The sequence below is a fragment of the Coregonus lavaretus genome, assembly GCF_964263955.1.
Source record: "Coregonus lavaretus genome assembly, chromosome: 11".
Taxonomy (NCBI): Eukaryota; Metazoa; Chordata; class Actinopteri; order Salmoniformes; family Salmonidae; genus Coregonus; species Coregonus lavaretus.
This window is the reverse complement of record NC_139998.1, coordinates 3,143,611-3,160,217: the sequence shown is the minus strand read 5'-3', so window position 1 is coordinate 3,160,217 and position 16,607 is coordinate 3,143,611. Positions and strand designations below refer to the sequence as shown.

Below are 16,607 nucleotides of genomic sequence, written 5' to 3'. Positions count from 1 at the left end.
TTCTCTTTTGGGGTCGAGTTGATTCAGATCCAAGAACCGAGAATGATGCTTGTTTCTTTTCTCCCTGCTATACAAGGACAGTTTATCTGCAAACAAGTTAGCTAGCTTGTTGGCTTCGTCTGCTCTGTGTTTGTGTCAGGCAGCTGTAACGTTACACACACGTTACACACAGGTGACACACACACACACACACATATGAATGCAGTTATTTTACTGTACCTCCACTCTACCAGACCAGGTTCTGTTGTCCTGACTATGTCTCAGAGCATGCTGAGAAATTGAATGTGACTTCTGAGTGTGTCTTATTGCCTTGCTAAATAACTTTGAGTTTTATTTGTTCCTCTCTCTTTTCTTTTCTTCAAATAAATGCTGTGCAGTGATGTAGTTTGAAGTAATATTGTCGTTTTGGGGGGATGCCCTTGGCCTCTGACCTCTTAACAGAGTCTGCAGTGTGTAGAACTTAAGAGTAGTATTCCCGCTAGTCCTGTCCACAGGAAGACAGAAAGAGAAGGGAAGAAGAAAAGAAGATAACAGCCCATGCTGTCTGTTCAGAACAAGGTCTGTCCACATGCCAATCTTCTCTCTGAGATCTTCTCTCTCTCTCGCTGAGTGAACATTTACATGATGAAATGGACAGAGCTTCTACAGAAAACAGCTCATAGTAGTCCTTTTGGCCTTTCGATTTTTGCGGATCTGTAAGGTGGAAGTAATATTGTGGAAGTTCCACTGCTGCCCTGATTATACCTATCCAGACCCTTCAGAACTGAATACATTGAATGGTTGGGGCCAAAAGGAAAGGGTAGGGAGAGAATTGGGACCGGGCGTACTAGTAGTACTTCAGACCATGGTCCTCATCATGGTTTAGTGGTTGTTCACCTGAGCCAAGTAAAAGGTCAGAGGTCAAAGCTCCGAAATCTCCTCACCTGTACTCGTGCCTCTGTCAGGTCGGTCCTCAACGCCAGTTGTTCTCTGACATAGACATCAGGGTAGTGAGTCTTCTGAAACACCTTCTCCAACTCCTCCAACTGATACGAGGTGAAGGTAGTGCGGTTACGCCTCTTCTTCCCCTTGTTGCTTTCCGCAGCCTCGCTCCCCTTGTCCATGGGACTGGAGAGGTGGTCCAAGCCAGGGTCGGACTGACCCTGACCCTTGACCCCTGACCCTGGTTCCTTCAGGTTCAGATAGGAACCCTCTATCACAGGGGAGTCAGTGTTTAGGGTCAGCTCAGAGTCTTTGTCTTTAGCTGTAGGGGAGAGAGAGGAAATATGGGGGAGAGGAAAACAATATGAGAGGAAATTTGAGTTTTTCAAGGTCCATGATTTCCTGCATGAGTGTGATATGGTCTTGACAATAAACAAACAAATGTGGGAATGAATAAGCTGAAGGGTTATGGTCGAGGTCTAGGTAGAAGAACAGTGAGGTCTGTCAGACTCTGTTTGCATTTACTGGGTATGGCGTGCCCCTAAAACTGGGTCCTGTTCAGTCGGTCATACTTTAGCATAATGTTTTGAAACATTTGGAAAAAGAAAATGAGAGAGTAGATGCCCTCTAATGAGCAGGGTGCACGCGTGGAGAAATAGTCTCAGTGGGAAGAGTTATGTGGGTCAGAGTTGGTCAGATGACAGAATACTTAGCTAACCCTCTCCGTCACTGCTAAGTGTCTGCTACATGTATTGTTTCTTTTCCTAGCAGACCTCTGGCTAGTCATCCCTGTCTGCCATGATAACATTCATAACACCCCTGGTCCCTGGCGCTGGTCTGCACCTTGACTCAGATCAGCCCTCACCCAAATTCAAATCAGCACAAAATTGTCAAAACAGTGTAATAGAACAGCACAATTGACCTCATATCGCTGTAGTGGCCAACATGGCATCCTCTCTTTCTTTATTTCTTTTCTAAAGGCAGCCTGCCATTGTGCCCTTTAGAAAGGCAGCCCCATATCCTGATTGGCTCTGTGTGTCTCTCAGTTCCACAAGCTCTGAGATTTATACTCCTGGTAGGCTAAACTCGCCAAGTCCTCACCAACAAAACATATATTCTATTCCCAGTATTCCTGCCTGCTGTGTTGTCTGGCTCTGCTCCAACCTGTTTTGGAGAACAAAGCCTACACACTTTTTTCTGCTGGGAGCAGCCAAGATTCCATTGTCTTGTCTCCAATTTTGTGCGTCGACAGAAGTGTGTGTCTGCGTATGTGTGTACACGTGTGTGAGAGAGAAACAGAGAGAGAGAGAGAGGGGTAGGGATTAGTGTTGAATGGCGGGAATCCGCCATAAAAAAAACACTCCCTTTTCCCTGGATAAGTAATTGCGAGAAACCAGTAAATGTATAATAAATGTATATGAACAGCATGGAGTGAAATGGAACTGATAAATTATATGCAATGTCTAAATCTGGCTTCTCTACGGCCTCTGCATGATGAATCAACACTCAGGGTGGGGACAGACAGCCCATCTCAGTATGGAGCGCAGTTCACAATGCATGTGTAGACATGTCATCTCATCATGGTAACTTTTTTTCTTGTGACCGGTAGGCAGTGGCGATTTTAGCATGTAAATCTTGGTGGGGCAAACAAACAAAAAATTATTTGGGATGCATGCCAGCAAAGCCACTACACAACACAACACTAAACCATACATGAATTGCACTATAACGGTGCCCACAAACTGTTTGGGCCTAAAGCTGTCCCAACAGCAGAGTCCCAACAGCAGTCCCAACACCTTACCACTGCTACACCTGGCTATCAGCGGAGCCTTGTCTGGCAGTGAAACAGTTCATTCAGCCTCATTTACTGCCTTTAAAAAAAACATAGCTGATATGGCTGACTTGCTTAAACAAATGTGGTTTCTACTGACAATTGAGATGTACAAACAATGGCAAAAGGGGATAAGATGCAATCCGTAATTTCGATTAAGACATTAATGAGTGAGCTAAGACAGACGTAGTCAATATAACTATTTGTTCAGCACTTTTTAAATGTACAGCGACAGAATTCAGAACATGGGCCGTTCTTACAGTATTCTCCCTGTACACCAAGTCAGAACCGTAGGATAAATAAAGGGGGCATATAAGCAGACAATGAAAGCTCTTCCAATATTATATTATTATATTTCTCTAAAACAGGTTATAGGCTACGTGTGCACCACCAAGTCAGAACAGTAGGCGAAATAAAGAGGGGAAAATAGACCAAATTATTAGGGTGAGGCACATGGGCTACTAACAGCTTACTACACAACATACACTTAGTATTACTTTCTTAGCTACAGTATACATATCGCCCTGGCATATTACATCATTTATGAAGCAGCATACAATACGTTTTTGGACTCACCTTGTGTTGTGGTCACTTGCACAGGAAAGTCTGGCATTCTCTGGATTTATGGTGCTTTCAAGATAACTGGGAACTCGGAAAAAAACAAGGTTGAATCATGATGACGTCAGTGATCTTCAGGTCGGAGCTCTAGAAAGAGGCCCGAGTTCCCGACATACAATTCCAAGTTGGATAACCGTTCAAAACGTATTTTCCTAGTCGGAGCTCGTTTTTTCAGAGTTCCCAGTTGTCTTGAACTCACTGAAGTCAAATTTCCCAGTTCCAAGTTAAGTTGTTTTGAGCACAGCAGAAATCATGCAGGATTGACAGCATGGCCAATGGTGAATGTTTATCATTTTAAGCTTGGAAAAGAGACCCTTAAACAAAGACTTGGGACCACAAACCCACTCCACTGAATAGCAGGCTAGTGATTGGTTTGCAATGCTTCCAGTTAGCCACTGATCCCTTCCAAACCACTCATTGTTGAATTTGCGATTTCCAACTTGTTGTGTAATGTTTATGTCCAATGGCTGATGAGCACTGATACGTTTTATCTATAATTTCTCTTAATTATTTCTCTTCATATGACAAGGATTAAAAAAGATTTGCCAGTAGATTGTCGACTTGATTCATGATGATGACTGCTAGCTAAGATTTTGAAAGTAGGATGTTGACATGATCGGTCCAATCAAAGCTACTGTAGATATAACGTGATTTGACGTCATTTTATCTGTGGCCAATGACCTTGAGCCTTCTTGGATGGGCACTTCTAATGTAACTCTATGGCAGCACCCAAGGGGCTTGAACTTTTGAGCTCTACCCTTAGATTTGGCGTTGACGTAGTGTCCCCATGAGTGACAGAACACTGAGCCAATCATGGCGCAACTAGAGAACATTACCAACTCCTACGCGTCATATTTTCCACTGGCTGCCTTACTCAAGAAAGCAAAAAATAGACCTTGTTTGTATGCGGCTTTATTAACTCAATGATTTTTTTAATGATTTTTTATTATTATTTGCAAACTGATATGTGACACGTATTAATGCCAAAATAACATGCAAAACAGGCACCCCCCCAAAAAAACCTTTTTATTATTTATTTTTTTGCAAATAAATGTGGGGCTCAAAACAGGTGGGGCTCTCACTTGCCTTGAATGACGGATTGCCACTGCAGGTAGGCCTACATTTGCTGCAGCATAGTCTATGCTACAGTAATATAGATACCGAATGCGCATCTAATTTACCCATCTCCATCTGGCTTTCGGGGATCACCTTGTTTTTTCATTGTAAATATTATTTTATTTTGTATTGCAGCTGCAGAATTTTAAAACAGCCTATCACTCGAATATCGTTGCTTTAAATCAGTGCACACGCAAGCACTCTGTCTTTCTCTCTATCCATGAACTCCATTGAAATTGCATCTACAATAGATCATCCTGTTCTAGATTGAGATATAGCCCTATATATAGATGTCCTAGCTCTTTCAGGTAATACATTCAATGCAGTATTCGCCTTATATTTAGCTAATTAGTTATGGGTTATGTACAATAAGCTTCTAACTTATAGCCTCTGTCTCTTGAGCAATACACAAGCGCCTGTGCGCAGCTGGCCTCTCCTTAAAAAACGCTTCTTAGCGCTTGGAGTCCCATGCTAGACTAAACTAGCTTGCTGGACATTTCTTATAGCAATAGACTATTCGAAGAGGGACGCAAGCTCTTTTTTGCTGAATGTTAAATACAGCAGCCAATAGAACTCACGGGTAGTTTGAAAGAAGAGCAAATGCGCGATGGCGGTAGGCTATAGCAGTTATTTATTCAGACCCTTAACCATTCAATCTTCGTGAAGAGAGGTGAAAGCCTTCTGCATCTAATTATAGTCCTATATTATTCAAGGATGTCATTAGAATGATGGACAGCTAAGTGAATTTCACTTAACTGTTGAAAGCGAGGAAGAAATTACGCAACAATAGAGAGAGAAAGAGGAGGTAGACTAATAACATTAAGGGAGATATTATGAAAGGTATATATGTGTCAGACTACTAATTATATAAATAGGCCCTACTGTATTTCAACATGTGCTGAACCAGAATCGTATGTTCTCTTCTGCTTTATCATGGAATGAATGATGTGCGTAATTCTAGTCCATATAATACAGTATAATACAATACACTACAGTAATACAGTTCACACTAAAAAAGATTAGCCTACTGGCTAGTTGTATTTATTTACCGAAGAGAGCATGTAGCTAGCTACATCTATGGGCTTTTATGTTTGTGCGTAATGTGCCTATATCATATACAGTGGGGAGAACAAGTATTTGATACACTGCCAATTTTGCAGGTTTTCCTACTTACAAAGCATGTAGAGGTCTGTCATTTTTATCATAGGTACACTTCAACTGTGAGAGACGGAATCTAAAACAAAAATCCAGAAGATCACATTGTATGATTTTTAAGTAATTAATTTGCATTTTATTGTATGACATAAATATTTGATCACCTACCAACCAGTAAGAATTCCGGCTCTCACAGACCTGTTTTTTTCTTTAAGAAGCACTCCTGTTCTCCACTCATTACCTGTATTAACTGCACCTGTTTGAACTCGTTACCTGTATAAAAGACACCTGTACACACTCAATCAAGACCAGAGAGCTGTGTAAGGACATCAGGGATAGAATTGTAGACCTGCACAAGGCTGGGATGGGCTACAGGACAATAGGCAAGCAGCTTGGTGAGAAGGCAACAACTGTTGGCGCAATTATTTGAAAATGGAAGAAGTTCAAGATGACGGTCAATCACCCTCGGTCTGGGGCTCCATGCAAGATCTCACCTAGTGGGGCATCAATGATCATGAGGAAGGTGAGGGATCAGCCCAGAACTACACGGCAGGACATGGTCAATGACCTGAAGAGAGCTGGGACCACAGTCTCAAAGAAAACCATTAATAACACACTACGCCGTCATGGAATAAATCCTGCAGCGCACGCAAGGTCCCCCTGCTCAAGCCAGTGCATGTCCAGGCCCGTCTGAAGTTTGCCAATGACCATCTGGATGATCCAGAAGAGGAATGGGAGAAGGTCATGTGGTCTGATGAGAGAAAAATATAGCTTTTTGGTCTAAACTCCACTCGCCGTGTTTGGAGGAAGAAGAAGGATGAGTACAACCCCAAGAACACCATCCCAACCGTGAAGCATGGAGGTGGAAACGTCATTCTTTGGGGATGCTTTTCTGCAAAGGGGACAGGACGACTGCACCGTATTGAGGGGAGGATGGATGGGGCCATGTATCGCGAGATCTTGGCCAACAACCTCCTTCCCTCAGTAAGAGCATTGAAGATGGGTTGTGGCTGGGTCTTCCAGCATGACAACGACCCGAAACACACAGCCAGGGCAACTAAGGAGTGGCTCCGTAAGAAGCATCTCAAGGTCCTGGAGTGGCCTAGCCAGTCTCCAGACTTGAACCCAATAGAAAATCTTTGGAGGGAGCTGAAAGTCCGTATTGCCCAGCGACAGCCCCGAAACCTGAAGGATCTGGAGAAGGTCTGTATGGAGGAGTGGGCCAAAATCCCTGCTGCAGTGTGTGCAAACCTGGTCAAGACCTACAGGAAACGTATGATCTCTGTAATTGCAAACAAAGGTTTCTGTACCAAATATTAAGTTCTGCTTTTCTGATGTATCAAATACTTATGTCATGCAATAAAATGCAAATTAATTACTTAAAAATCATACAATGTGATTTTCTGGATTTTTGTTTTAGATTCCGTCTCTCACAGTTGAAGTGTACATATGATAAAAATTACAGACCTCTACATGCTTTGTAAGTAGGAAAACCTGCAAAATCGGCAGTGTATCAAATACTTGTTCTCCCCACTGTATCTATTGGATAACGGCACAATCATTTGGGCTTTTTTGGGCTTGGGCTCCATTAAATGTCGTCAATGTAGGGCTCATAAAATGTCTCATCAGGCTCAGGTAGCATCAGGTTTGAATTTTCATGCTGATCAAAGCTCTAATAAAATCCAGACATTTATATGCTTTATAATGCTTTTGAATGACACTTCTGGTTTTGGCAGGAAATACCGGGTTACCCGGGAGAAAATGGATTTATTCTCCGGATGAAATATTTGTAAAATACCGGGAAAATATTCAATCCTAGTAGGGATAATGTCTCAATAGTTCTTCAAAATATTCCTCCCTCATACACGCATAAAATATAATAATAATAATAATAATATATATATATATTCAGTATTGTTCTTTTTCACTCTCCTAAGGTTTGTCTGTGGTAAGCAGCAGACCTCTTCAGTTAGTGAAGGTCGACCATTTAAACCCAGTCAAACCCAGAGAAAACATCAAAGTGAAATTTAACTGGCTGTAAAGTTAAAGTGCGCCCTCTCTGCTTTTATAGGATGGGATGGAAAGGGTCAACTCACGGCAAATAAAATAAACATTGTAAATTAGCAACCTGGGGAAGGGTTAATGACCAAACACTAAAGAAAGGGAAAATAAGCTCCTCCGATTCTCATCCTTTGTCTAAATTCAAGTGTTACATCTCATTCACTCCCACAGTGTTTATAATAAGTATTCACCCCCCCTTGGATTTATTCACTTCTTATTGTGTTACAAAGTAGAACTAAATGGATTGAATTGCCATTTTTTGTCAACGATCTACACAAAATAATCTGTAATGTCAAAGTGGAAGACATTTTTATTTTTTTATTTTTTTAAGATTCATGAAACACTAATATACCTTTAAGTATTCACCCCCTGAGTCAATACATCTTTGAAACACCTTTGGCACCTTGGAGTCTTCTTGGGTAAGTCTCTAAGAGCTTTGCACACCTTGATTGTGCAATATTTTCACATTATTCTTTTCAAAATTCAAGCTTTGTCAAGGTGTTGAGGATCACGGCTAGACAACAATTTTCAAGTCTTGCCATAGATTTTCAAGCAGATCTAAGCCAAAACTGTAACTTGGCAACTCAGGAACAATCATTGTCTTCTTGGTAAGGAACTCGTGTTGATTTGGCCTTGTGTTGTAGGTTATTGTCCGGCTGAAAGGTGAATTCCTCTCCCAGTGTTTGGTGTAATGCAGACTGAAGCAGGTTTTCCTCTAGGATTTTGCCTGTGCTTAGCCCCATCCCGTTTCCTTTTATCTTGAAAAACTCCCCAGTCTTTGCCGATGTCAAGCATACCCGTTATCATGATGCAGCCACTACCATGCTTGACAATAAGGCAGCAGTTACTCAGTGATATGTTGTGTTGGATTTGCCCAAAACATAAGGCTTTGCATTTAGGCCCAAAAGTGTATTCCTTTGGCGTGATGCATACAGGATGCATGTTTTGGAATATTTTTTATTCTGTTTATTTTTATTCTTCTTTTCACTCTGTTATTTAGGCCATTACTGTGGAGTCATTACAATGTTGTTGACCCATCCCTAGTTTGCTCCCATCACAGCCATTGAACTCTGTAGCTGCTTTAAAATCACCATTGGCTTCATGGAGACAGCAGTTTCATTTCTGTCCTGCAGCTCAGTTCAGAAGTACGACTGTCTTTGATGTGTCTGGGTGGTTTAATCCATCATCCACAGCATAATTATTAAATTATTATTAAACGCTTAAAGAGATATTCAATGTCTGATTTATTGTTACTCATCTACCAATCACTGCCCTTCTTTGAGGCTTTTGAAAAGGCTTTTGTAGTTTAATCTGTCTTTGAAATTCAAGACTTGACAGAGGTACCTTACAGATGTTGGACAGTATGTATGGGGGACAGAGGAAGGAGTAGTCATTCAAAAATCATGTCAACACCTATTATTCCAAACATAGTGAGTTCATGTAACATACAGTGCATTCGGAAATTATTCAGACCCCTTGACTTTTTCCACATTTTGTTACGTTACAGCCTTATTTTAAAATGGATTCAATTGTGTTTTTTTCCTCATCAGTCTACACACAAAACCGCATAATGACAAAACAAAAATAGGTTTTTATATATCTTTGCAAAAACGGAAATATAACATTTACATATGTATTCAGACCCTTTACTCATTACTTTGTTGAAGCACATTTGGCAGCGATTACAGCCTTGAGTCTTCTTGGGTATGACGCTACAAGCTTGGCACACCTGTATTTGGGGGGTTTCTCCCATTCTTCTCTGCAGATCCTCTCAAGCTCTGTCAGTTTGGATGGGGAGTGTCGCTGCACAGCTATTTTCATGTCTCTCCAGAGATGTTAGATCGGGTTCAAGTCCGGGCTCTGGCTGGGCCACTGAAGGACATTCAGAGACTTGTCCCGAAGCCACTCCTGCGTTGTCTTGGCTGTGTGCTTAGGGTCGTTGTCCTGTTGGAAGGTGGACCTTCACCACAGCAAGATGCTGCCACCCCCTGTTTCACCGTAGGGATGGTGCCAGGTTTCCTCCAGATGTGACGCTTGGCATTCAGGCCAAAGAGCTCAATCTTGATTTCATCAAAACAGAGAATCTTGTTTCTCATGGTCTGAGATTCCTTTAGGTGCCTTTTGGCAAACTCCAAGCGGGCTGTCATGTGCCTTTTACTGAGGAGTGGCTTCCGTCTGGCCACTCCACATCATAAAGGCCTGATTGGTGGAGTGCTGCAGAGATGGTTGTCCTTCTGGAAGGTTCTCCCATCTCCACTGAGGAACTCTGGAGCTCTGACAGAGTGACCATCAGTTTCTTGGTCACCTCCATGATCAAAGCCTTTCTCCCCCGATTGCTCCGTTTGGCTGGGCGGACAGCTCTAGAAAGAGTCTTGGTGGTTCCAAACTTCTTCCATTTAAGAATGATGGCGTCCACTGTGTTCTTGGGGACCTTCAATGCTGCAGACATTTTTTGGTAACCTTCTCTAGATCTGTGCCTTGACACAATCCTGTCTCTGAGCTCTACGGACAATTCCTTCGACCTCATGGCTTAGTTTTTGCTCTGACATGCACTATCAACTGTGGGGCCTTATATAGACAGGTGTGTGCCTTCCAAAATCATGTCCAATCAATTGAGTGTAGCACAGGTGGACTCAAATCAAGTTGCAGAAACATCTCAAGGATGATAAATAGAAACCGGATGCACCTGAGCTCAATTTCGAGTCTCACAGCAAAGGGTTTGAATACTTATGTAAATAAGGTATTTCTGTTTGTTATTTGTATTAATTTGCAAAACATTCTAAAAACCTGTTTTCATTTTGTCATTATGGGGTATTGTGTGTAGATTGATGAGGACATTTTTTTATTTAATCAATTTTCCAATAAGGCTGTAACGTAACAAAATCTGGAAAAGGTGAAGGGGTGTGAATACTTTCCGAATGCACTGTATTATTTGTTATGCCAAATTTTACTCCTGAACAAATTTAGACTTGCTTAAATAAAGGGAGTGAATACTTATGCAACAACTATATTTTAGTTAATTAATTTTGATTAATTTGTAAACATTTGTAGAATTTTCTTTTCACTTTGACATTATGGATTGTGTTGTGTAAATCAATGAAAAAATTCACAAATCATTTTCAATCCCAATTTGTAACGCAACAAAATGTGAAAAAATCCAAGGGGGGTGAATACTAATGATACCCACTGTATATGTAAACTGGTGATCAATAAGCCAGCAGGTGTGGTAAGCAGGCAGCCCAGTCTGTCTGTCTGTCTGTTCAGGTTCAGTTGTGTTCAGTACAGTGTTAGGGAGGCTTGTCTCCCAGATGTTTCTGAGGACTGAGTAGGGCTGGGCGATATGGCCAAAATATAATATCACAGTATTTAAAAGACAAATGGACAGTATGACGATATTTGACGGTATTTTATGTTTTTGAATAAATAAAAGGGACTTGGGTGTTCCCTCCATGGCTGTGGATGCCCCTCCAGCTACCTCTCCCTGTCCTAGTCAGTCAACTGCCTGGGCACAGCCTGGACCACCGCGGCCACCCTCTGCTGGGCCGTGCTCTCTGGATCAGAGCTCTGTCCCTTTGGCAGTTGTGGCCTGCACGCAGCCGGCGTCTCAGTAGCCCTCTTATCAGGTGAGTTCTGTGGCTCTGGCCTCACAATCTGCTTCGAGACACGGCAGAGGCCGGATAATTCCGGCGATTGTGATAGGGTGTTTGATGGTGAGACATATATCTGCACCTGGGGCAAAGACTTTGTGTTTTCCTGGGGCAAATGTTCAGGATATCACCAGGTTGCTTCCCAAGGCTGTGCGTCAGTCACCGGGGGCTGATACTGTCATGGTTCATGTGGGGTCAAATGAAATTATGAAGGGCAGCTCAGAACAGCTGAAGATGGATTTTAAAGAACTGATTGGGTCACGACTTGACACCAACAAACGCCCCATAATAATTGGGCCCTCTGCCCTCCCTAAATCGTGGCATTGAACAGTTCAGCAGACTTTTAGTCCATAACTGGCTACGAGACTATTGCAGCTCTGTGGGTGTAACATTTATTGACAATTTTGATACCTTCTGGAAACAAAGCTCGTATTATAAGGAGGATGGGATCCACCCAAATCATTTGGGTCCCTGGATTATTTCACAGCATTATAAGGCTGCGTTGAGACAATGACTTATCAACGACACAAGTCCAGCTCATTTAATCCCTACCATTGTGTCGCTGAGTTGTCATAATGCTTCAGCAAATGTACATTATCTTAGGGGCGTTGGAAGACAATTGAAGTAACCTAATTGATGTCCCTCTTACTGCCCTGAATGCCTCTACTGATCCTACAGCTATTGTATGCAGTAATCATATGCCTATGAAACATAGTTATACTGTTAGCACTGAGGTGGTGTGCCCTAGCAGGAAGTCCACTGTGTGCAGTTCACCCTGCACTAACATAAATGACTCGTGCATGTCTACCTCTGCTAAGCTTCCCAGTAAAGCAAGAAAAACAATCAAGCATCTCAGAAAAGTGTTAAAAATAGCCCACGTTAACATATATAGCTTAAGAAACAAGGTTCACGAAATCAATAATTTGCTAGTAACAGATGCCATTCACATTCTGACAATATCTGAAACTCACTTAGATAATACCTTTGTTGATACAGTGGTAGCAATACATGGTTATAAGATCTACAGAAAATACAGAAATGCCAAAGGAGGACGTGTGGCTGTTTTTAAAATTCAGAACCACATTCCTGTAAAGCTTACAGAGGATCTCATGTTAAATACTGTTGTAGTAATATGGTTAATCTGCCTCACCTAATGCCAATTCGGGTGGGAAGCTGCTATAGACCACCAAGTGATAACAGTCAGTATCTGGATAACGTGTGAAATGCTTGATAATGTATGTGATATCAATAGAGAGGTGTATTTTCTGGGTGATTTTAAATATTGACTGGCTTTCATCAGGCTGCCACCTCAAGAGAAAGCTTCAAACTTTAACTAGTGCCTGCAACCTGGTTCAGGTTATCAATCAACCTACCAGGGTAGTTACAAACAGCACAGGAATGAAATAATCAAGATGTATTGATCACATTCTTTACTAATGCTGCAGAAATATGTTTGAAAGCAGTATCCAAATCCATCGGAGGTAGTGATCACAATATAGTAGCCATATCTAGGAAAACCAAAGTTCCAAAGGCGGGGCCTAATATAGTGTATAAGAGGTCATACAATAAGTTTTGTAGTGATTCCTATGTTGTTGATGTAAAGAATATTTGTTGGTGTGTGGTGTGTAATGACGAGCAACCAGACGCTGCACTTGACACATTTTTGAAATTGCTTATCCCAGTTACTAATAAGCATGCACCCACTAAGAAAATGACTGTAAAAACTGTTAAATCCCTGTGGATTGATGAGGAATTTAAAAACTGTATGGTTGAGAAGGATGAGGCAAAATAAATGGCAAATAGGTCTGGCTGTACAACCGATTGGCAAACATACTGCAAATTAAGAAATCATGTGACTAAACTGAATAAAAAGAAGAAGAAACTACACAATGAAACAAAAATAAATGACATACAGATTGAAAGTAAAAAGCTTTGGAGCACCTTAAATGAAATTTTGGGCAAAAAGGCAAACTCCGCTCCATCATTCATTGAACCAGATGGATAATTCATCACAAAGCTCCACTGATATTGCCAACTACTTTAATGATTTTTTTCGTTGGCAAGATTAACAAATTTAGGCATGACATGCCAGCAGCAAACTCTGACACTACACATTCAAGTATACAGAGCATTCTGAAAGTATTCAGACCCCTTGATTTTTTCCACATTTTGTTACATTACAGCCTTATTCTAAAATTGTTTAAAAAATAAAATATAAATCTCATCAATCTACACACAATACCCCATAATCACAAAGCGAAAACAGGTTTTTAGAATTTTTGCAAATGTATTCAAATTAAAAAACAGATACCTTATTTGCATACGTATTCAGACCCTTTGCTATGAGACTCGAAATTGAGCTCAAGTGCATCCTGTTTCCATTGATCATCCTTGAGATGTTTCTGCAAGTTGATTGGAGTCCACCTGTGGTAAATTTATTTGATTGGACATGATTTGGAAAGGTACACACCTATCTATATAAGGTCCAACAGTTGACAGTCCATGTCAGCTCAAAAAACAAACCATGAGGTCGAAGGAATTGTCCGTAGAGCTCCGAGACAGGATTGTGTCGAGGCACAGATCTAGGGAAGGGTTCCAAAAAATTTCTGCAGCATTGAAGGTCCCCAAGAACACAGTTCCCTCCATCATTCTTAAATGGAAGAAGTTTGGAACCACCAAAACTCTTTCTAGAGCTGTCCGCCCCGGCCAAACTGAGCAATCGGGGGAGAAGGGCCTTGATCATGGAGGTGACCAAGAACCTGATGGTCACTCTGACAGAGCTCCAGAGTTCCTCAGTGGAGATGGGAGAACCTTCCAGAAGAACAACCATCTCTGCAGCACTCCACCAAATCAGGCCTTTATGGTAGAGTGGCCATACGTAAGCCACTCCTCAGTAAAAGGCACATGACAGCCCACTTGGAGTTTGCCAAAAGGTACCTAAAGGACTCTCAGACCATGAGAAACAAGATTCTCTGTTTTGATGAAACCAAGATTGAACTCTTTGGCCTGAATGCCAAGCGTCACATCTGGAGGAATCCTGGACCTGGCACCATCCCTACGGTGAAACATGGTGGTGGCAGCATAATGCTGTTGGGATGTTTTTCAGCGGCAGGGACTAGGAGACTAGTCAGGATCGAGGGAGAGATGAAAGGAGCAAAGTACAGAGAGGTCCTTGATGAAAACCTGCTCCAGAGCGCTCAGGACCTCAGACTGGGGCGAAGGTTCACCTTCCAAGAGGACAACGACCCTAAGCACACAGTCAGGACAACACAGGAGTGGCATCTCGACAAGTCTCTGAATGTCCTTGAGTGGCCGAGCCCGAGCCTGGACTTGAACCCGATCGAACATCTCTGGAGAGACCTGAAAATAGTTGCGCAGCGACGCTTCCCATCCAAACTGACAGAGCTTGAGAGGATCTGCAGAGAAGAATGAGAGAAACCCCCCAAATACAGGGGTGCCAAGCTTGTAGCGTCATACCCAAGAATACTTGAGGCTGTAATCACTGCCAAAGGTGCTTCAACAAAGTACTGAGTAAAGGGTCTGAATACTTATGTAAATTTCATTTTTTCATTTTTCTAAAAACCTGTTTTGCTTTGTCATTATGTGGTATTGTGTGTAGATTAATGGGGGGGGGGGGGGGGGGGTATAATCAATTTTAGCATAAGGCTGTAACGTAACAAAATGTGGAAAAAGTCAACGGGTCTGAATACTTTCCAAATGCACTGTATCTGACCAAATTATGAAAGACAAGCATTGTAATTTTGAATTCCGTAAAGTAAGTTTGGAAGAGGTGAAAAAAGTATTGTTGTCTATCAACAATGACAAGCCACCAGGATCTGACAACTTGGATGGAAAATTACTGAGGATAATGGCGGACGATATTGCCACTCCTATTTGCCATATCTTCAATTTAAGCCTACTAGAAAGTGTGTGCCCTCAGGCCTGGAGGGAAGCAAAAGTAATTCCCCTACCTAAGATTAGTAAAGCCCCCTTTACTGGCTCAAATAACTGACCAATCAGCCTGTTACCAACCCATAGTAAACATTTGGGAAAATTGTGTTTGACCAGATACAATGCTATTTTACAGTAAACAACTTGACAACAGACTTTCAGCACGCTTATAGGGAAGGATATTCAACAAGCACAGCACTGATGATTGGCTGAGAGAAGGGTAGGTAACAACACATCTGCCACGCTGATCCTCAACACGGGGGCCCCTCTGGGGTGCGTGCTCAGTCCCCTCCTGTACTCCCTGTTCACTCATGACTGCATGGCCAGGCATGACTCCAACACCATCATTAAGTTTGCCTACGACACAACAGTGGTAGGCCTGATCACCAACAACGATGAGACAGCCTATAAGGAGGAGGTCAGAGACCTGGTCGTGTGGTGCCAGGATAACAACCTCTCCCTCAACGTGATCAAGACAAAGGAGATGATTGTGGACTACAGGAAAATAAAGTGGACTGCGCACGCCCCCATTCTCATCGACGAGGCTGTAGTGGAACAGGTTGAGAGCTTCAAGTTCCTTGGTGTCCACATCACCAACAAACTATCATGGTCCAAACACACCAAGACAGTCGTGAAGAGGGCACGACAAAGCCTATTCCCCCTCAGGAGACTCAAAAGATTTGGCATGGGTCCTCAGATCCTCAAAAAGTTCTACAGCTGCACCATCGAGAGCATCCTGACTGGTTGCATCACCGCCTGGTATGGCAACTGCTCGGCCTCCTACAGAGGGTAGTGCATCTCCTTGCTTCCACACATAGCCTACAAGCCATTTTAAAAAGTTGAATAAATCCATGTAATATAGCCTACACCTTCACAATAAATCCATTATTTATTTTAGACAGGTCTAAAGAAGCATGTCTATTTCAGAAGAAAATAATAGCATACTCTGAGTTGTCCTTATGTTAGGTCCTGATGTGGGTATGCCAGATGGCTGTGGGCTACACTAGTTCATTTAGCAGACAAGATTTGCTTATAATTCCATGGCATTATTTTATATTATTTCACAGTATGAAGAATACAACTTAACAAAGCTGAAAAAAATATACATATTTTCTCCAAACGATTTGAGGGAGTGCGCACATGCGGCTATTCTGTGTTGAGAGGTTAACAAAGAAATAGGTACTCCTATATGCTAAATTTAGAGTTATTCATGTAACCTTAGTTGTTCTACAAACGTTGGGCTATATCTTTTGATTTTTTATGCATCGTAAGGCTGCATGATGAGACTAATGATGATTTGAAAAAAG

General features: G+C 42.0%; 1 protein-coding gene across 1 annotated transcript in view; it reads right to left on the bottom strand.

The window, feature by feature from the left end:
• Positions 1-16,607, bottom strand: part of LOC311136877 (homeobox protein aristaless-like 4) — a gene marked incomplete at both ends in the record, with an annotated part of 84,010 nt that overhangs the window by 39,409 nt on the left and 27,994 nt on the right. The window contains one exon of the mRNA XM_084171190.1: positions 924-1,243. Within this exon, the coding sequence (XP_084027316.1) occupies positions 924-1,243 (320 nt within the window). The remainder of the gene's footprint in view (positions 1-923; positions 1,244-16,607) is intronic.